A 22,814-nucleotide genomic window follows, 5' to 3' on the forward strand; every position below is an offset into this window, starting at 1 on the left:
ACAGCTATAAGTGTGCGTTGGGGGGTGGTATACAGCTCACCGAATCATCGTCTTTGGAGGCTCTCCGCGGTGGAGGCTCATCATCAGACTGCTCCTCCTCGGAAGACTCGGGCTTCCGCTTCTTCTTCTTCCCGAGTTTGATGACAATTTTTCTGCAATGACAATTAAGACACATGAGCACTGTTCTTGCGCGGCACCTTGCCGACACAAAGAAACAATTACATATTCCCTTCATAAAAACGAATGGCCCGCGCTCACACTTTTCCCACTGCTGCGCTCATGTAAAACTCTTAGGCATTTGAATAATTTATGGATGATGATACAAGTGGTGTCCTTGTGCAAAATAAATGACCTGTGGAACGTGCATGGGCTTTGCTAGAATTTGTTTGCCGATTGCCTGAATTAAAAATAAAATAATAACAAACAAAAAAATCATTTATACAAGCACAGAAAGGATCCTATCACAAAGAGAAACAGTTTCCTTTCAGTCACAAGAAGGACAGAAAAAAAAGAAAAACACTGACAAGTTTGACTAAACCTGCTGTAAAACAGGAATTAACTTGCATTACCGTCTACGCACACAGGCACGCACAAACACATACAATAGGTCTGGATGAATTTCCTCTTTCATTACAGCTAAATGGAGCAATCCTGCAATAATGAGTACATGGCACTATAAACGAACACAGAATGTGTGAGTCACAGGGCTGCAGAGTAGCGTGGTAGAATGCTGGGCAGCCTAGATTGTGGACCACGGTCACACACACCTTCCAGCAAAGTCACTACGACAGGCCCGAACAGTCTGGACACGAGACTTAGTGTGTTACGGCGATGTTTTCCAGGCTTCGATCATAAAACACGAGTGAAACAATGACACATATGCAGTATTGCTGGGCCTGCGCCACACACCTAAAAGTGAAGCATAATTTTCTCCGGGCGCCTGTCATGGCTGCCCACTGCTCACTCAGGGTGATGGGTTAAATGCAGAGGACAAATTTCACTGTGTGCACTGTGTGCTGTGCTGCTGTGTATCACATGTGACAATCACTTCACTTTACTTAAACAAATATACTTAAATATCAAAATGATCTACAAAATGTACAAGTTACACAAAACTGATCTAAAAATCTTACATTTGGGTTTCTATAAAATTGCAAAATCACATTAAAGGACACATTTAGATAATTGTGGTTAACAAGTATCATGCCCTAGAGCAGGGCATGACACCCTAGATTTGTGGGGCATGAACCCCACACAGCTTCCACCACTCCTAAAATCAACTCCAGAACTGGCTGGCAACAAGAAGGGAGTTTGAATCGGGTGTGTTAAATGAGGATGGACCCAAAAATAAGCAAGCATCTCCACCAGGACTAGGGTAGGGGACACCTGCACTGGAGTCTAACAGGAGAAATGAGCGTTGGTGAATGTAGGACGACACACTGCAGCTGACAGAGTGGTCCTTCACGGGGCGTGTTGAGCAACACTGGTCTAGACAGAGACGGGGGGATAAAAATAAAAGTCAAACGTATGGGGACCAGCATCTCTCTCTCTCTCTCTCTCAGAGGGGCGAGCACAGCTGATGCAGTGGCACAGTTGGCAGTGAGTGAGGGCCCATCAGGACAGGGTGTGTGTGCTTGTGGGAGAGGGAGACTTTATGTGATAGTCTCAGCAGTTCAGTGCTGCGTGTGTCTGTGTGTACATGGACAGATTTCGCGCGGCGCCAGGGGGATCGGATTCGTTCCTAATGGTCCATTTGCATGCTTTGGCAGTGAGGTGGTGCAGGACTGCCTGTGAGTCGAATCCACCGTTCTGAAATGCTTAGGCAGATCTCAGGTTAAATGTTACGAAGGACCTACATCACAGCAGATATAACTCCCTCTCACAGTGGCTAAGTGTTGTCTTCTCTTTGGATGGGTGTGTGCACAATCATTCTAGCCTCATTCATTTGGTTCTCTATTGTCTTCCTCTTCCTAAAAATAAGCCAGAGACTTGCAACGTCTGACAGTGTTACTCAAGCACTACACCTGCAAACAGAGACCAGCCTCTGCTCTCCTTGTCCCCGTTTGCACACCCTAACATGCAAGCATGCAACTGGTTCCTCAAATGAGCAGCTTGTGTTGCATCATTGTGTGTCTTTGCGTGTTTGGGTCTAAGCTTGTCATGACAAACTGGCTGATATAGTTTGTTACAAATGTCTGTAAATGATTATACTGAAGGTCAGTGTGCAGTTAAAGCAAAGGTTTTTGCATGCTATCAGCATATACTGGCTCTGGCTACACAACAAAACTAAACTTGATAACGTTCACACTTGATCAGACCCTTGGTCGGGGTTGTTTTTTTTGAGTTGAGTAGTCTGAATTACTGCAATTGCTTTAGCTGGTGCTACTGCATACCCTGGTATTGATTTAATGGTGATAAATAAAAGCCTTCTCTCGACATCAGGGCTTATATCTACCAGGTGGTGTTCCAGTTCTCCTAAATTAGGAAATCGCATCCTCCCACCATGCAAACATGCGACAAATTTCTCTCTCTGACCCCATTTCAGTTAAATGAAGAAATCATGTAAACAGTGGACAAGAACGTAGAGAGACTCCTCCCACTTAGCCTACAAAGAAACCCCAAACAAAACTAAACAGCTTCATGGTGATCAAGAGACTGGTCAATGTGAGTCAATATAAAACATATCGGCATGGTCAATAGAGAGATAACATGTGTTGTTCATAATGGTGAATTGAGAAGATCACAACAGGAACTGTTCCCTACTTCACACTTGACCTAATCGGCTGCAGAGAGTGCTGCTGGCTTCCTGAGTAGACTTTCAATCGACTGAAACAAAAACACAGCATGTTCCTTCTCTACATCCCGCTCATGCATGTGCACACACTCACATACACAGACACAAGCAGAAGTGCATCTGTGATCGTCCTATAGACTGTTTGCTTGGTGATTCACACGGAAGGCCATCTGCTGTGAGGACACACAGGCCCCACTACTCCCGATGAAATTACACTTTGCTAATCCTCACCACAATGTGACTTGCGGTTGCCTGGCAACGCGTGCAGTGAGGGAAGCAGGCCTGTGTGGGTGGCAGACCGATGACGTCACATCCTGTGCACGACACGCAAGCTCAGCTCCTCACACAGGACGGCAGCTGTGAAATGACTTGAGGGATGGAGCTCCCAGTGAAGAAGAATGTGTGTGTGTGTGTGTGTGTGTGTGTGTGTGTGTGTGTGTGTGTGTGTGATAGTGTCAGGAAGTGTGTGATGATTCAACATGAGGAGGCAACACCCTGGAGTACACTACCTATCACAGACACACACACACACACACACACACACACACAGCAAATGAAGGCTTTATAGTCAATGTTTTCAAGCAAATTCTACAATTCACTAAGTTTATTGTCATACGTACACAAATATATATCTAACCGGACACACAAGACATACTAGTGAAACAATGAAGAAAATATATATTTATAAAAATAAACTTCTAAAATATCTTCACGAAAATAAATATCCCTTTCACCATTTTTCCAATCACCAAATGTCACCCAGGACTCAAAACAGGCTTGTGCACACACACACACACACACACACACACACACACACACACACACACACACACTATTCATATAAATTGTGCTGAAGAGTGAGTGCCTACACAAAATTATTTATAATCTTGGCATAAGGGATCGTGAGCCTGTTCAAGGCACCAACTGGAAGAAGCATTTACAAACAAGTGCTGGGCATACCTCAAACAGAAGGTTCATTATTCCTTTAGAAATGTCCCACAGTTCATAGCGCCTAGATTACAGACTTAAGATTGTTGGTTAGACTGCACATGGCACAGTGGGAAATTCTAAATCAAAGAGAGAATCCTGCTAAGAGCAAATATATATAACTTGGTATTAATATTAATAATGAGCATATTCTAAATGTGTAACCACCAAGTAAAAAGGAGGAAAAATCTGTTGAAATGCAGGAAAAACAGTGGGTGGCATAGGCATTGATTCCAGCCTAAATGGCTTATGTATAAAGGCAATTTTCTTACACAAAGGTGTAAGTCTCAAGCTAAAAATGGACTAAGTGTTACAGTAAGGCACAAGGGGCTGTTCAATTTCTGTGTGCAATAAAAGAAAGTAGAATTTGAAGTAGACTTGAAGAAATTTTGTTTGAATATCAGTTAAATTAAAATGCTTAGTTTCTTTATTTGACTAAGGATGGTAAAATGTAAGCATAAGAACAAACTTAACATAAAATAAGAACAGAATTGTTTTATTAATAATAATAATAATAATAATGATACATCATTAACAACTAGTGTCCAATATCAATGTGTTTCAGTTGAAAAGTACTGACATTAAAATGTAAGTAATTAAATTGTATTTTTCATTCAGTTACACAGATGCTGTACAATATATATATATATATATATATATATATATATATATATATATATATATATATATATATATATATATATATATATATATATATATATATATATAAGTATCAATATGAATAACAATACCATCATGATATTATTGCTTTTAGTCAGTGCATCTTATTATGAGTCATACTCAGTATATATAGTTAAAGCATTTATCAAATGCCCTTATCCAGAGCGACTTACAATCAGTAGGTACAGGGACAGTCCCCCTGGAGTCTTGCTCAGGGACACAATGGTAGTAAGTGGGGGTTGAACCTGTGAATTTGTGGTCTTCTGGTTCATAGACCAGTGTATTACTCACTAGGCTACTACCATTTCCTAGACCTACTTCTAAGCAGCCCTGTATCATAATTGATATTTATTAAATATTGAATATTTATTAAATATTACATATTGTCAATTACGATTAATATAAAATTTCTTCAACTGGGCCACATTACGCTGCACCTCAGGCCTAGTTACAGAGCACCCTAACAGAAAACCCCCAATGGTTTACAGTCAAAACCAAGACTGTATGGACCACAGCGTGTTCACATTTTACTCCATTAACCACACTGTACCTCGCATGCGGTCAGCACTGAGAACAAAAATGAAGCTCCACATCAATGTTGTTATTCCCCTAAATTAACCGGAGATGGACGTAGGCGGGCCTACCTCATGCACACCGGCACACTCACACAACCGCACTGGACTGAAAGCAGCATACAGCTCTACAGCCAGCCATCACCATGCAGTAGATAACAGAGCAATGCTTTAAGTAGAGTCAAAGGTCATCTAAAATGGAAAAAATTTGTTCAATTTTTTCAAAAACACAGCCTGGGAAAAAATAATTCCCAAAGGACTTCAATATATCAAGGGCTGTGCTGCTACTTTATTAACTCGGTCAGAAGGGTAATAAAAATGTTCAGCATTATAAAGCGAGAAATGAAAAGGAAACATGCACTAATCACTCAACACAAAAGCATGGAACAAATATACAATTTTCGAGTGAAAAACAAACCTGCTGCAACAGGCTGATTCTAATGCTTTGAAATGCACTTTCCTCCAGCTACATTGTGAATAAATAGTGTCTCGTCCCCTTTAAAGAAATCAGAGAGCCAGGGTGTGTCCACATGAAGTCTCTCTCACACGCACTGAAGGTTTATATTTTTATGGGGATCATGGAACAATGTACATCATAAAACGTCCAACCACCACTACACAAGTTGTAACTTCGTTAAGAAGAATGTTTTGTGTGTGTGTTTTTTTTTATTTACACTTTTCCCCTATCTTTAGTAGCACATTTGGTGAGGCATATTCTAACGCACCCACAGTAGCACACCTTTTCCAAACAAACGTATACCACAACAGTGCTGCTTTGTTCATTCACCAGGAATAAATCAAAGAGTGGGTGGGTGGAAAGGCGAGGATTAAGCCCAAAGCAGTGTGGGTCTAGCCAGGCACGTGCGAGAATCCCTGTATGAATGGAAGTGTCTACCACCCTCTTCCTCCTCCTCCTCCTCCTCTCAAGAAGCACACCTCACCCTCTGTTCTGCAGGGTCCCAAAAAGCACAGACACATCCATACAAATGGCGCCCAGTTCGCGCTCTAATCCAGCCATGTCACCAGCTGTGTTTACATGTAAACAAAAGAGCAGACCTGGCAACGGGTCATGGATGCCACCACCTTTAACCAGGACAATGGCACTATATTCAAACAAAGATAATAACAGCCAATTACATTAACACACTAACTGTAATTCAACCACAGACAAAAAAGGGGTTTTTATGAGAAGAAATATGGAAAACATTATGCAGTCCCATATATAGCCATTTCAGAAAGCAGATTAGCAATCCAGTGTGAAGCCAGTTTACATCTGACACACTCTCTTAAATGCATGTAAAGTAGTGCTGCACGATTAATCTAATCGCAATCAAAGCTGCGAGTTAAATGATTAGTACATGGATTGAGTCGGCAACATATCACTCATTCTCTCAAAGTTTGCTTAAAGCTCTGGCCCCCTGACATGAAATGATGATTTAATATTAATACTATTTCCCCTAGCCTGTCTATGGTCCTGCAGTGGCTAGAAATGGTGATAATGGTGATAATTTTTTCCTAAAAAAAATTAAAAATAAAAATATATGGCTCCACTGGCCATAATGACTTGCAAATGAGCAAAGCATTGCAGTTGCTCTGTGTTTGGATGTAAAAATTAGCACAATTTTTTTTTCTGTTCAGTCATGCTTTTTTAAATGCGGATTTTAAAGTCCAACTGTTATTATATTTCAAGATCATTTCAAATATGAAATGGATGTTAAATTACATGTAAATTGAGTTTTGTTATGGATTCAAATACTAATATGATTTCAGGTTTGATTCTTTTTTAAATGGGTAAGCTTTTATTTAGACTGTGCTCTGAGGGTAGCTCACCTGGTGCATGCGAGCACAGTGGTGGCAAAGCCCATACTATTATCATCCTGAGTGACTTACTTTCACTAATTAGAGATTCAGTCCTTAGGGTCACAGACTTTTTAAGAGATGTGGGTGTTACAGTACCTCAAAATCCACAGTTCACTCTATTTTTCTGGTTGGTTTGTTGGCATGCTGGGGAGGTGATGTGCTTATTTCATTATTCAAACAAAATAAAGATAAATTTTTTCTTTCCCCTGAGTGCACAGGCCACTCCTGATGAGATGTGACAGTAGGTTACTACCCATGATGCCCACAGCTAGAACCAATAAAAGTAATGTCTTGTAGATGAGTGTGTCAGGGAACATCACAAACATGATCTCTGTTAGAGATACCATCTTGGGAACACAACTGCTACAAAAACAAAAACCCAAGGACGTATTATCAAACCCTGTAGAAGACACTACATTCGCAAAACACTCCCCAAATAGTGCCAGGAAAATATAATTCCATGAAATAGATGTATTATTTATTTAAAATCTAGATAATGATTTCTTCTGCATTGGAAATGAGAGATTCGAGAGCTCGGTGACTTGTGACTGTTTACTCCCCACATGTTAAAAACTGGGATAAAAAGCTAATTATTTTTGAGTATTTAGCTTGGAACAGTAGAGTATATCCTATAGCCTTCAAACAAGTGTATTCTTCACTCTCAGAAGCCCCACCGATGCTGGCCCTGCTTCTGGTATTTAGCCTCCATCAGACCTATTTCTGCAAACCTTCTCCTGCTTTGCAGCTCCCTCGCCACACCCTTCATTCTCAAGCAGCCTCTAAGGCACGAACACACGCACATACGCACACACAGACGGAGGTAATAAGTCTTGGAGAAGGTTAGCGGAGGCACGCGGGTAAAAGGCTGCATTAATATTTCATGAGCAAAACCTGGGCGGCGCACACTTGGGTTTCTGCCACGCCATAAAACCTGCCCTGAGCAACATGAACACCGCTGCGTCCGTCAACATGTATTGCACTGTTCAGCTTCTGCCTCTCCCACACACACAAAACACACACACACTCTAAGGTCTATCACACATCCCACACAGACAAAACGACACTTCAACGGGAGAGCACCCACAACAAAAGACACTGAGTGTGAAGTGACATCATGCGCACACACACACCAGCACACGCAGGCCATTCTTACTGAAACTGGTTCAGTTGGGTAATGCAGGTCAGTGAGGAGATTCCAGTTTACTGAATGGGTATTTTCCACCGCACTGGGAGATCAGCCCTACTTTATTCCAGTGAAATGTCCACATGCAGCTGAAAAGCTGCTGCAGACATTACTCTTATCAGCATGTCAACTGGGTTGTAGCCTGCGGTACACACAAACACTAATTATTAATTATGTAACTAAGGGTGTATTGGAACTCCAAATCCATATTATCAGAGCTTTAATTAAGTAAACTGATGGACGTCTAGTGAGTGTGTGGCTGTAACATATACTCCAGTAAAAACAATGTATAATTTACTCTCTTACTAACTGAACAAAACAACAATTACCTGTTTAACAAGTATTACTGTGAAATGTGTGAAATGGAAAAAAGGGTTGACGTATTCATAATGTGATTACACCAAGCTGTGTGTGGCTTCTAGAACCTTGTTACGAGATTTAGGTAAAAATTACAATTTTGGTCTCGGCTCACCTATCGTTATGGCCCTATATACACCACCAGTTGTCATTATAGCGCAATGTACAACTACATGAAATAAAGTATATGGTCCTTATGTTCTTATCATGCAATGACACAATACTAGGCTTACTGCTGAGGTCAAAGAGCGAAAGGGTTACTGACCACGCTTAATCTTAAAAATTATATATTTAGTCAAATATACAAGTTATACTATGCAATATATAGCCAAATCTAAAATCAATTGTCTTCATGTGATTCATAAAATGGGTATGAAATAGTCCGATGGTGGATTTTGGTCTGGTCAATCGCTTGCATTAAAATATATTATATTATGAGAGAAAGGAGGGAGTAAAGTAGACCTCCTGAACAAAAATTATTGTTTGCCTTTCATTTATTACAAAGGTATTTGGGTCAGGTAGATAGCTAATCGAGGAACCCTCGGATGGAAAGTCAAATGTGCAGTTTAAAGAGTAACCAACATGAACGGCTGAGTCAGTTCACATGTACAGCTGACTCAACTACATCTGCTGTAGAATTTTTTTTTTGTTTAATCTTGACAATCAATATCAATAAACCTATTAGCATTGATTATAATAAACCATATCCAGCATCAAAAGGCCATTTCTGGCTTAGTAAGGGATGTTTCAGAGTGGAACTTTTTCTAAGCCTGACTCACTCTGAGAGCTATATGTTACATCATCGGTGCAATTTATAATAAAAGGCACAGACGCAGGCTCTCCTTCGATCCAGTTCTTCTGGTACTTGCGCTAAATCAGGACAACTAGTTCCCGAAACTGCAGAGCAAAACATCTGAAGAAAAACAGGGAGGGGAGCGGAAAACGTCCATGATGCACTTCCACCCATTTTCCAGTACCGATCTTCAAAAATCATTAGTCATGATCGCGAGCGCACAGTACCACCTCTGCAGCAGAATACCAAGCAGGTCTCGTCTTCACCCAAGCAGCTCCGGAGCGAGAGGGCCCGACGCTGTTCCAGCCAGCCTCAACCCGCCTCAGGGCCCAATCAGCAAATAACCTGTGTTCTCCCTGCCCCTCGGGCTCTCCTAATAAGGATCTAGATCTGCCCGGCAGCTTCTTAATGCGCCAGTAATAGTACCACAGCATCGATTCCGAACAAACCTGCTCCCCGCTGCGGCCCCGAACCTTTTTACATATGCACGCTTCAAATTCTCCATTTATCTTACATACACCTAATTACAGGTTTCTCCAGGAGCCACACGGGATAAAGGGATGAGGGACAAAATGGAAGTAGAAGGAAATGTTGGTAAGCCCACCGCTACCATTGTGTGCATTTTCACCCAGCAGATTAGAAAGGGGCATTTCTTACCCAATCTTGGACTTCTGTTTGGGCTGAGAAGAGATGATGTGGGCCGTCTTGGAGGTCTTCTCCTTTGACCGTGCCTTTGAAGTGCTGCGGTGGCCCCTGTGCTGGGAGGAGCTGGGGAAGCTCTCGGGAGTCATGACCCGGGGGATGTTCTTCTCCCCACGTTCACGTGCCTTGGCAATGGCCTCCGAGATGATCCGGTTGGCCTTCTCCTGCTTGTCCTCCAGGCTCTCCATTTGCTGCTGCTGCTGCTGCTGCTGCCGCTTCTGGGCCCGTCGCTCCGAGGCAGAGGAGTACAAGGATGAAGAAGAGGAAGAGGACGATGACGATGACATGCCACCTTTCATCGGGGGGCTGAGGACCCGCGCATGGCTGCTGGCACCATTAGTGTTCTTGGGAGGCTGTGGAGAAACAGAGGACAGAAGATTTTCCCAGACACCCCAAACAACCAACTGGAACAAACAAAAACAAACCGCTGACCAAGGTTTTATATGCAGAAACAAATGCGTTATGTTTTGTAAAGTGAACTATAAGTGAACAATATTATTACCACAGTAGGTCTGCTCAAAAGCATTTTCGATAGGCAATTTTTGTTATGCTGTGGTTTGTAACAGTTCTGAAATCCGCTTTAAGACAAGTGGCGTTTTGCTGTGGGCCGGAGCGATCAGCTTGTGCTAGTGTTATTAACTTCAGTGAAGTGATTGTGAAACACTGCAGTACAGCACACAGTGATACGACGAAACGTGTCTTCTGCTTTTAACCATCACCCTTGGTAAGCAGTGGGCAGCCATGACAGGCGCAATGCTGAAATACCAGAAGTTTAACAGTTCAACAGGTTCAGGTGACATCTGCCATTCTGGGAACACAGAAGACGCCATAAGCACCAGAGCCTGTTAGATTATAAGCACCAAGAGGTGAAAGCCCTCCCACCAGACAATGTCCAATCACTGGACATTTCTGGACCAAATTCAAACTGAAATGCAAAATTGCGTACCACTACTTTATACTCCCATACTCTCATATGTGTGATGCTGTTTGTGAGATGATACAAGACCTAGAGCGCCACCAGCTCCAAGTGGGCATGGCACGGAACGGGTGTCACTCTCGCGTCTAGCAGGACAAAACTGGTTCAGGGGAGCAGGAAAGTAAATTTAACAAAATACCGCAAACAGTCATACGCTCCTACTCTGTATGTGTATGTAAAATACACACGTCACAAACACCTCAGTCTTCACCCCAGTGCACATTCCAACACTGTTTCAACTCGGGCAATTCAGCCAAGCCAGCATAAATTATACAGTCAGCGCGATACATGATAATATGTGAATTATACATGAGGCCAGCGCTGCTCCCCACTGCCCGCCTAAATCCACCAGCGGCTGACTGTGGCACAGCCAGTCGCTAAATAAAAGGGAATTACCTCGAATCAGAAACAAAGAGTTGGCTGACACAAGGTTATAAACATTTTTTTGGAAGATAAAAAAGGGCGCTGCATTATGCGTCTCACGTGCACGGCACCGAAGCTATTACAGAAAATGATCGGCCCAAACTAGAACACTCTCATTAACCCTTTTTGGGTCTTGTGGAAAGAAAAGATGAAACACACACAGTTGAAGGGGGTTAGTAAAAATAATGGAACACGCTGACGGGAGGGGGGAAGACGTATGAGTGTGTGTTTAAAAGAAAGTGTGCGGAGAGAGGTGGGGGCTTGGGGAAGGGAGAGTAAATGAAGAAAAATGCAGCAAAGTGAGCGCACTGCAGCTGTGTAATACATCTATAAATAACTAAAATTACAGGCTGCCAGCACTGCAGTGATTTCAATCTCCCTGCCTGCACACTGGCTCCCACCATGCCTGAGAGAAGCTGGGGGGAGGAAAGGCGTGTTTAAGGTGCCACGCATTACTTTCACTAACATACTCACACACAGAGGGAAGGGGGGAGAGAGAGAAAGCGAGTGAACACCACCTCACAACAGCAACACCAACTGCACCAGTTTATAGAGGGGGAGAGGGAAGAGAAGGGGAGGGAGGTAGGGAGGGAGGGAGGGACGAGGGAAAAGGGGAGAGCATCGCATGTCACCTTAAGGCCTACCACAGCCAAGCAAATGAAGGGAGGGGAATAGGCATGCGGAGCAACGCTGGCTCAAGATGGCGGCGGCGGCGGCGGCGGCGAAGGCTGCAGCACAAGCCAGTAGCAGCAGAGGTTGTTCAGTTCCTGCCGGCCCCTCCTCCCTTCCTCATCCGGCTCCCCTCTCGGGCAAAAAAAAAAAAAAAAAAAGGGGCTCTCACTTACCCTTCCTCTTGGCCTCTTCACTGTCGACATTTTTTTTTTCTTCCCTCTCTCTCTCCCTCTAACAAAAGCCTTGCCCTTTTGCAGTTTTTTTCCTCCTCTCTCGCTCTCTCTCTCTCTCTCTCTCTCTCTCTCTCTCTCTCTTCCGCGAGCGTTACGTCTCTTCGCCCCCTCCCTCCCTCCCCCCCGGTGTTCAGAGCTCCGTGGTAAGTGGCGGTGGCGGCGGGCGGCTTGCTGGCTGCTTCCTCCTCCCTCCCCGCTCGGGCCGCGGCTCGGCTGCCCTCAGTGGAGGTGCGCGGCGCGGCCGCTCATTCTGCTGCTCCCCGCTCGGCGGCTACGGGCTACGGGCGGCGACTCGCTCAGCCTTCCCTCCCCTCTCGCTCCCTCTCTCTCTCGCTGCCGCCTTCTCTCCTCCCTTCTCATTGATTCCCTCGGTCCGTCCGACGCCGACCGTTCTCTCCGCTCCCCGTTCGCGTGCCCCTTCTTGCTCTTTTTTTTTTTCAGCCACTTCTTCTTCCTCCTCTTCTCAGGATAAAGGTAAGGGCTACTCCTCTTTTGTACACAAAATACATAAGTTTTTTTTTTCTTTCTCGATCTACTAGCTCTGTCGCCAACTTGCTTTTTTTTCCCCTCTTTTCCACTTGGTTTTTCCCCTCCTCTTCCCTCGTTCCCCTCCCCTCTCTCTGGCTAAGGCGCGGGCAGCGAGCTGGAGTCTCCGGCGGAGCGGTGGAAAATGAAAGCACAAAGCAGCAAAATGCATCAGCATGAATATTAGAGATGTCGTTAAAATCCACTCTTTTTTTCCCCCTCTCTCTCTCTCTCTCGGCTGCTCACTCTTTCTCATTCTCTCTCTCCCCTCGCTCACCCTCTCTCTCTCTCTCTCTGCCTCTGTGAGAGGAAGTAGGCCAGCAGATGGTGCTAGCAGTTATTACATTAAAGGGTATATCCACCCCCAATTTCTGCTGTTCCCTGCCCCGTGAGCGTTTTTTTTTTTTCCATGGTTGAAGAAAAAGGGTGAAACATGGTTATATGGATGCAAATAAAAAGAAAAAATGCCCCTCACACACACAAAAACTAGATGAACAACAAATCAAATGTATAATAGTTAATAGTGCAAAAATGCACAGAATTACCAGGTTTGTTTATTAATAATTGATCTAAATATGATACTTATAAAAAAAAAAAAAAAAAAAGATTTTCTGGGTCAGGGGAGAGCAACATTAATACTGCCCCCCTGTGGCAAGAACAAACACACAACCCACCCCATACAACAAATGGTTTTGTTATTGATAGTCAGTCACCAAATAATTGATCACGGTATGGTCCCCACACATCACTTTCACTAGTGTTTACAAAAAACAAGTCCTCTTTAACTAGAAATAACGCAACATGCTACCCTTCATCGACTGAGTGAGAGGCGTTCACATTCGGCCATGTGCCTCTGGCTTAGAGCAAAGAAGTGCCAATATAAAATGACATAGCAATTCCTGTCTAGTATAATTGCGTACAAGTAAAATGAGCAGTTAAATATAAACACTGAACGAATATAGAAATATATAAAATATCAATGCTAAGGAATTGGGAACTGCCTGAAAGTTAGAAACATTCCAAAACTGTAAGTGACATGTAGTGCTGAGGACACGGTACTGTGTGCTTCCCATACACGTTTCCAGGAAACAGGGTCTTCCCAGGAGACTCTGCAGAGCACTCAGAGAAGGTCAGTCTGTCAGGAGACAACCTGAATGTGACGCAACTAGTGGCACACAGAACAAGCGGTTCTCAGAAGTGTCTGACACTGGATGGCCGGGTTACATCAAAAAACTGATCCGTGTGAAATGTTTTCCGGCACAGCGAAAGCCTGACGCTGGGAATATTGAAGATTGTATTCACAAAAAAAAGCCTGCGGCTGCTGAGTAGTCATTAGCTACTCCCCACCCAAATCACACACACACACACACAGAAACACACACAAGATGTGTGCAGCTGTGCTGAAGGCCGGGGATTCAGCATGAGTCATGAACTGGGGACGCTAGACGAGATGCCACACCAACCTGTGACACACTCCACATCTAAAAGATTCCTTTCAATGTGCCGCATGCACAGGGAGCCTTTGTCCAGACGAGGGTCAAACAGGCAAAAAAAAAAAAAATTATGGAACGAGATTTATTACATATTTTCCTGCTACATTTTGATTGACAACACTGAGCAGACGTGATGTTTGTAACGCTGCACCTCACGTCCAGACTGTGCCTTTTGACTGCATTGTCGAAGCATGTGAAGATGCCGGCATTTTAGCAAGAGGTATTTATATGGGTTCTGTAGACAAGCCGCCGGGCCATTACTGTGCGTGGTTTTGAGCAGGCAACACAAACAAGGAAAGTGAGAGTGAGTGTGTGTGTTGCTCAGTTGGCCTACTAAGAGAAAGAGATTCACATCAGCAAACTGCTACATACAGGCTCCTAATACTACACATAGTGCAATATTAGTTAACATTAGGGTGTTGGCCTTGCCGCTCAAGCAATATTTTGATGCATAAAACATGCACAAATATTTATGCAAGTTTATACAGGTAAACACCATCATGACTAGCATAAAGAAATTAATGATTTGGGGCTGATTAGATATTTTTGCTACCAGACAAGCCTTTACTATGGCTGAAAGCCAGAGAGTGTTATATATTTATATATGTTTGTGTGCGTGTGTGTGTGCGTGCGTGCATGCATGCATGTGAGACAGACAGAGAGAGAGAGCGAGAGAGAGAGAGAGAGAGACGGGAAGAGGGAAAAAAAAGAAACTGGAACTACCAGCAGACACATGCAGGAGTGGTCACATGGCGTGAGGAGCTGCAGCTCACCAGCAGCCTAACAGTTAAAATGCAAATGCGATGTGTGAGTGCTGCTCTGCTCTGCTGATGGGAGTGGCTTCTTCCACCAGGGGGGAGGGGAGTGAGGCAGAAAAAGGAAGAAAATAAATAGAGAGGCGGGCGTGTGCAGAGCAGCGAGTGGGGAAGAGGCACAGGTGTCCGTCTCCGTCTCCTGTTTATTACCTCATCACGGAGACTGTGCGGGGCGCCTCTTCCTGGAAATGAAAGCGGCGGATTGGGTTGACCCAAGGCCCATGGTTCCACTCAGTCAGGGAAAACAAACCCACTCCCGCAGTTCCATCTCCCATCACCCCCAAACACACCACGGATGAAACTCCCACCCGTGCTCACCACAACGGCTAGTACCCAATCAGAGCTCTGCTGCTTCACTCCCACGTCCAAGAACAACGCACCACCATGTGAAGAGTTTCCTCGGTGACGAATGGAGGCACAGGTTCTCCGCAGAGGCGAAATAAAAGCTCATCTCTGCCCAACAGCAGGTCACAGCATCCTGATTGATATCGGCGCTTACCGAACAGAACGGCTCCTCAGGAGTATACAGAGAACACCGGCTTCCTAACACACATCTGTTCCGATCCATATAAAAAAAGGCGGCAGCCCACATATGACGTGTGATAAACGTCTTCCCAGACATGGCTTTATTGCTTATTAATATATATTCTTTAAATCAGCTGACATTTTTGAAAAAGCACAGTATACACAAATTATTTTGCTCCTTTCCATTTTGATTGTATTCATTACTTGTCTTTCTTTACTATATAATTGATTGTTCGTGTTTACATGCTTTCAGTTGTAAAGTTACATTTAAAGACATTTAATCCTGTTAAAATGATTCAATAAAGGCTGGGTAGTTAAAAGGACAATGATTAGCCGTTTCAAATAAAATCACAACTTCAGTTTTGTCTCAAATAATTTATCAAAATTGTGCAGTCCTTTTAATCCATTCAAAATTAAACTTGACTGCCACTTTATTAGAAACCAATAATCAGAGCTACAGTCCACAGAATTTCACATTGTTGTAGACAACAACCCTACTCATCGGTGGGCATTTTGTGACTGAAGGAAGGATTCAATAGGATTTTATCAGGGTCAGTAGTGTTTGGAAGGGTGTGACTGGATAGGGAAAATAGACAACTGAAGGCTAAAGTCTAAAATGTCTCTCTAATAATGTGGCCGATGAGTGTATTCCAGTACGTTAGGAGAAGGCAGACTTGTACCACACATACACATGCATAAAAAGGTAAGTGTGTCACATTCCACATTCTTAATGCTAATAATAGGCCGGCCCTGTGCTTGCGAACGCTAATAGCACCACAACACTCACCTTCCCCGACCATAACCACAGCCCCGACTTGTGTCCTGGTTAATAGAATATAGATTACGCTGTCAGGCCGGGGGAAAAAAAGATTAGGAGGCACTAATCAGGACTGAGGCTGTTGGCCAATTTAAAGTAGCACGGCGCACTGCCGGGGAGAGAGAGAGAGAGAGAGAGAGCGAGAGCGGGCCGGATGATAAACGAAAGGGGATGTGATGCAAAGCAATGCTTCCTGAACCAATTAAACAGTGCATCAGACGGTAATGATTCCTGTGAACCGAGGTGCACAGCAGCACACTTCCACAAACTCCTGACAGCACACACACCCAGCAGCTCAAATGCGCCTGAGTGTCAGAAAAGGAGGCACACAGACATATTGGCAGAATGTAAATCTGCTCAGCCATCTGTGGAAAGACGGCGAGGGGGAGGAGGGCTTTTATAGCAGAGAACCATCATTTATTCGCCGAGCTGGAACATCAGCTGAAGGGCCACTAGTGAGAACTGGAAGAGCAGCTCCACTGAGGAGGAATGATGCACACAAGAGCGGCAAAATGGTACTGAACAGCATTCACAAGCACCTAAAATTACCTAGGCGTGTTCACGTGAGGTCCTAATGCTGCACTGCCATTCCCAAGATCCTTAAGCCACTATCACTGGAACGCAAGATCTGAATCAAATTAGCAGTGGGTGGGAAAAGGAGCAGACAGGAAGAAAATTAGCAAAACAGAGCATAGCTTTAAATCAATATAGATAACAATGAAATAAAAACTAATAAAATAAGTACATTTTCCAATATTAAATTGAATTCTCCTAGCCTGTCTATGGTCCTGCAGTGGCTAGAAATGGCAAGGGGTATAAAGAGAGATTTGGTCAATCTGCTTAGCCGTTCAGAGACTCTCCGGATCTGGAATTTCTCCCATTATGTCCTCATAAGGGGAAAGGTTACACAAGGTACAGTCTGCGCCAAACATTGTTGGTGATGACATAACTTCTGCAAATGCCCCCTCACTATACTCTCCTCCTAATCCCACCTCTCACCTCTTCATAACCATTTAAAGCTAAAGACATGGAAACGGCACTTCCTGGGGAAATCTCAATGTGGGACTCTCTAATAGTGGCTGGACCAAGGCTCAATTTCGAAGAGAGACATACTATTAGGGGACCACTAAGACCTATATAAAAGCAAAACAAATAAATCATGTCAGGGGACCTTTTAAGAAGAAAAAAAAAGCTTCGGCATTACTGTGCAGAGCAGTATAAACACTGGGAAAGGTTACAATACACAAAATGCAAAACAGCTACCTCTGATATGTGGTTGCACTGCTAAATTGCTAGTTAGCAAATTAGCAAATAGTTGTGGTCAGATCAGAGGATTCAAGAACCAAGAACTACCAGTTCAACCATTAGCTACACTATTGCTGAACAAAATGGTTTTAACTGTGATGCTTTTAAATTTAAAGCAAACACAAAACAAACGACAAAAGGTACCCATGCATTTTAGTAACCCCCAGCAAACACGTTCAATCGGGGCCCATATGAGTTGTATATAGGCTCATGTTGGCTGCCCAACTAAGTCCCAGTTAATTTTGTCCCGGGGTTCCATGGTGGTCCCATGGGGGCAAGCCTTGATGTTCAATCAAGGTTTCCAGCAGCGTATAGATCAGGTTTAGAAAAAAAATATTAAAATCAATTTACAAAAGTTACACACCATTCTTGTGCTTGTTTTTGCCAGATTATTTAATGAAACTAAACCCATATGGGGAGAACGAGTAGTCCCTGATTTACCCACAGTCATGAAAAACACTTTTAAGTTGTGTGTTTGTGGCTCTGTTCTGCTTGCAAAACTTAAGAAGTCAAACCAATTTTTGCTGATTCTTCTCTTACTTCTTTTGAAGTTTGCTTTAGTGTCAATATGAATCAACAGTCGATTTACATTCTAAATGAAGTTTCAGCACCGATGAAAGGGTGGAGTTCTTGTATCTGTGCATTTGTATTTGAAGTAAAGCTGTAATAAATACCTTAGCGTGAAACATCTGTCAGCATTGATGCATTCACCTAAAATGATGAAAAGTCACTGTAATCCTTTTATTAACGTCAACCCTAAAATTAAGGGTAATAATATAGTATTACCAGTTCAGTACCAAAGGATAAAACTGATAAACAAGCTTGACCACTTAAAACAGAAAAGCCAGTGACTTCCATATTGTTTTTTCCATGACGGTGGTTAAATCAAGGTAAATCCTGCTCCTCAAATAGGTTCAAATTAAGGTGGGGCTGATATGGACCACCCATATATTACCTGTAATTTAAAACTAATTAGTCAGTTTTACAAATATAATTCTGATACAGATTGATACAATATAAACTCTCAGAAGGATTAAAAGTACCCTGATGGTTTTACCATGGAACTACAAGGAGACCTACAAGCAATGAAATTGCTTAAAGGAACATTTTCTAAAAGCAGAATGAAAAGCCAGTGAGGTCCATGTTGGTCTAAGTGTTTTTATGACTGTGGGTAAATCAGGGCAACTTTTGCTCCCAATCTAAGCTTGCCCACATAAGGTTACCCAATAGAGCCCCCGGACAAAATTAACTGGGTCCCAGTTGGGCAGACCACACCAGCACATCTCCAACCCATATGGGCCCCACACGAACGTGTTGGATGGGCCATGGTGACATGAGTCCCTAGGTGACATTCTGAACTTCCTGGTACAGTCATGTGACAACATGTGACAATCAGTGTTCCTATGACATCATTTTAAAAATGTCTGTGTGCCTCACTGGCGCATGGGAGACAGCAAGTTAATTATAGAAAACTATTGTTACAAACTAGTTTTGTTAGCAACTGCATAACCTTAACATGTGTAGTGCATTAAGCTTGGTTTGATCAAAACTACATTACAGGCCTTTAACCTTAAAATATTACCAATAAATAATGAAACATTTTTTATCACAGTAAGAAAATGTTAAGGAATGATTCTATCAATTGTGTTAAATCTTGCTATGATTATACAGACACCTCGTCATCTAGCCTACGAAACTAAAACAGCCAGGACTGAAATGCCCAATCACTGGACTTCTGTTTTTTTGGCATGAATAAACACATTTGAAATGGCTTTTGAGACCTAGAACACTTCCAAAACGCCTCTGTATGTGTGCCTCTATGCCTGGGATATTTATAGTAATTAGCCAGCTCCCCATCCTGGGTCAGGGCACACAAATTGCTATGCTAATTTGAGGCAATTGCAACCATTAGCAACTTGTGTTTGAATATTATTAGCAAGACTTAACATCACTTGCACTTCAGTGTAGCGGGGTGAACCTTCACTGGTCTCACAATTTGATTTGGAATACAATTATCAATGCCTCGATATTGATCCAAGCAACGTCATTATGATATAATCGATTATGTTCTGTATTGCAACAATGCAGAATAGTCCACGTCTGCATAGCGATGCATTGATTATACGATTAATTTCAACACCCCTACTTCAGCTCTGAACCACTGGTCCCCAAACCCCACCCCCAATACATACAAATGTTATCATACAGTCAGCATGTCACCTGAAAGTGGAACTAATTGTCTCCTTAATTTAATTACGACAGAATGCCTCAGCCTTTCCATGTCGGTGAAAGGAACCAAAAAAAAGTGTGGACCCCTCTCTCTCTGTGTCTCAGCGCCTGCTGCGCTGTGATGCAAGCGTAGCGGAGGTCAGTCTGTGGTCGCTCAGGAGGTGCTCCATCATTATCAGTTTCAGCAACAGGACAGGAAGGGAGCGGTGGTGCTGAGCCAGACTGATCTGCTTCCCATGATACCGAAACAGAGGCAGACGTGAAGGCCAGCAGGCCAAATCAATGTAATATCTATGCTGCCTCTGAAGAAGGACTGTGATGATGATGATGATGATGTGAAAAAGATGTCACTGGACCTATTGCAGAAATTCGTATACCGTTCACTAGGGGTGCATTAATGTACCAATCTGGTACATTAGCCTATGCAAACCTAGTGTAATTTACTGACATTGCTCCAGTGGGAATGGAAAAGCCATTAATAATAAAAACGCTTAATTATTACTTGACAAAATGCAAGGTAAGATATCTTACACCATCCACACATAAAGTAATTAACACATTTCCACTCATTTTTTGGAAGTGGATGTGGAGTGTGAGTTCTTTCTGGCTGTCCTGTAACAATTAATGCAAAGAATATTGTCAAATGTCATGAACATAAAGTTGGCTAGATTTCAACTTTATTTTGATGCTCACACCACCCAAGACAAACTCTTTGAAGGGCCAAATAGCAGGGCGTCCGATACAGAAGCGTTCACCATAGAGACTTTCAGATTTATGAAGCTTCTCTGATAGAGATGTATGGTGGTCTGTCACTTGAGGAAAGATATTAAACCACCCCATTCATCAGTCAGCTTAACCAGCCTTCTGATCAATGGACCGCCTACAGAAGCAGGCAGACAGCTCGGCGGAGAGGGCAAATCAGGGCGGAGATCTTGGTATGCCGCCGCTCTGCAGGGCCACAGCAGGTCGCAAAACAGAGGGGGGGTTCTGGGTGCTGCTCAACAAGACTGCCGGGAGTAGAGATGAGCACAGCAGGAGGGACGATTTCTAGACTTTACTTTTCTTTCATTATTTAGGGCAGAGGATGGATGCATACAAACACACACACACACACACACACACACACATAGAAAGAGTGCAGAGTTAGCTGGAGGCCTGGCGTAGAATACAGGTGGACTGAGGAGTGGTTCAGTGGATAAAGAGAGGGAGGGAATGAGAACGAGTTGATTTTCATTCTTAGGTCCCCTCTCAAAATACAAATCAATTGAAGGGGGGGGGGGGGGGGGGAAAAAAAAAAAAAAAAAAAAAAAAAAACTCATGACAGAATCTTCAGTGCAAAGAGATGGACACTTCACACTAAAGATGCCTCTTCATATGATAGGACTACTGTAAATTCCAGACTATAGAGCACCTATATATAAGAAATTGTACATAACTAAGACCCAATTGTCTATGATCCACAGGTGTCCCTGATGAAACAAGAGATTACTTTTAGTTAAATAAATGCCAGTAATATCCACAACTACATACACATTTAACATTGCTCTCATGTCCTCATCTTCAGTATCGAAATTTAACTCAATCACACACTTACTCTGCGGAAATACAGGAAAAGCAAGTCATTGATCACTATCACCATAGCCCTCCTGTGCACTTGAGTTAACATGCAGAAGCGTTATTTCCTTCTTCGACAGCCAGACTGATCACTTTTAACTTGAAAGTTGCATCATATGGATGTATTTGTGTCTTTTCCATGATGAGGGTCTGTGCAAAATGGCTGATACGGAGAATTAAGTGTGAGTGAGTTTTCTGTAACAGTTTCGTTGATCTACAGTAATCTAATCGGTAATTTATTTGGTCTGATATGATGAGGTTAAACGTGTTGGTGGGTTTTCCATTTTAATTCTTCCAAATTCCATGTTTTCCACAATAACACACATTTATTCACCTAAAAACTATGTGATTATATAGCTCACATTTTTTTTGCTTTTGTAAACAATTTACATGTAAACAATATGTGCATTTCATGCAAATAACTATTTCGCAATATTACTCATTCTTCTTTTTGTAAAATAATAGTGCTTTAGCCCAAACTTTAAAAAAAAACCAGATCAAATAAATAAACATTGGGGAGGCCTAAAATACAAAAAAAAAAAAAAAAAAAAAAACCACACCATGAACCATGGTAATAAAATCACGTTTTGAATTTGTTTGCATGACTAGATCACGCTAGTTTGCTTTTCTTTGTTTTATTGTGAGTTGTTGACTGTAAGTAGTTGTCACATATGTTCTTACAAAAGAGTTCTTCCTATTCATAAAAAAATATTTGGGTATTGTTCAGTTCTAAACTCAGAGTCGAATTCAGTACGTTTCTGAGGACATCAGTGTTCCAGCAAGCCAATCCTAAATGTCGCATATGCGCGGAACCAATCGGGCAAGTGGTCCGAATTCGGCACTGACAGCCTCTTCGCCATCGCTGACCGGGTGTTTACAGCTCAAGACCTTCCTCTTTAAAGAATATTTAGATTAAATTGTAACTTTCTTATTGTCGACTTGTGTACAGAATCTACAACAGAGTGAATAAAAAGATTGTATTCATAGTTGGGGTCCTAGTGAACCGGAATTGATCTCTTCATCGATGGTGACTTGAAATTACGTTGTAAGTCACGCTGGATAATGCCGTAAATGTAAATGTATGTTGTGTCGGTGTGTGCGAAAGTCCCGCCTCACCTGGAAACGTGTAGATGGCTGCAGCAGCCAGAAATGCTAATTTTACACAATTCTGCATTTTATAGCGGATTCTGTTTTCTTTGTTGGATTCCGCAATTTCATCCATGTTTTCCGCATTGTGGAAATGATAAGGCCCTATAGC

The 22,814-nt window shown here is 42.7% G+C and overlaps 1 protein-coding gene across 10 annotated transcripts in view; it reads right to left on the reverse strand.

The window, feature by feature from the left end:
• The window catches only part of chd9 (chromodomain helicase DNA binding protein 9), a 64,881-nt gene that overhangs the window by 28,029 nt on the left and 14,038 nt on the right, over positions 1 to 22,814 (reverse strand). For 9 of the 10 annotated variants that reach the window (XM_028955818.1, XM_028955812.1, XM_028955811.1 and 6 more), the window contains 2 exons: positions 9,885 to 10,282; positions 41 to 152 (listed from right to left, as the gene is read on the reverse strand). In XM_028955818.1, the coding sequence (XP_028811651.1) occupies positions 41 to 152; positions 9,885 to 10,282 (510 nt within the window). Of the gene's footprint in view, positions 1 to 40; positions 153 to 9,884; positions 10,283 to 12,173; positions 12,292 to 22,814 lie in introns of those variants that run through there. The other variant, XM_028955816.1, reaches the window with a different exon arrangement.

This window comes from Denticeps clupeoides, chromosome 16 (genome assembly GCF_900700375.1).
Source record: "Denticeps clupeoides chromosome 16, fDenClu1.1, whole genome shotgun sequence".
Classification (NCBI taxonomy): Eukaryota; Metazoa; Chordata; class Actinopteri; order Clupeiformes; family Denticipitidae; genus Denticeps; species Denticeps clupeoides.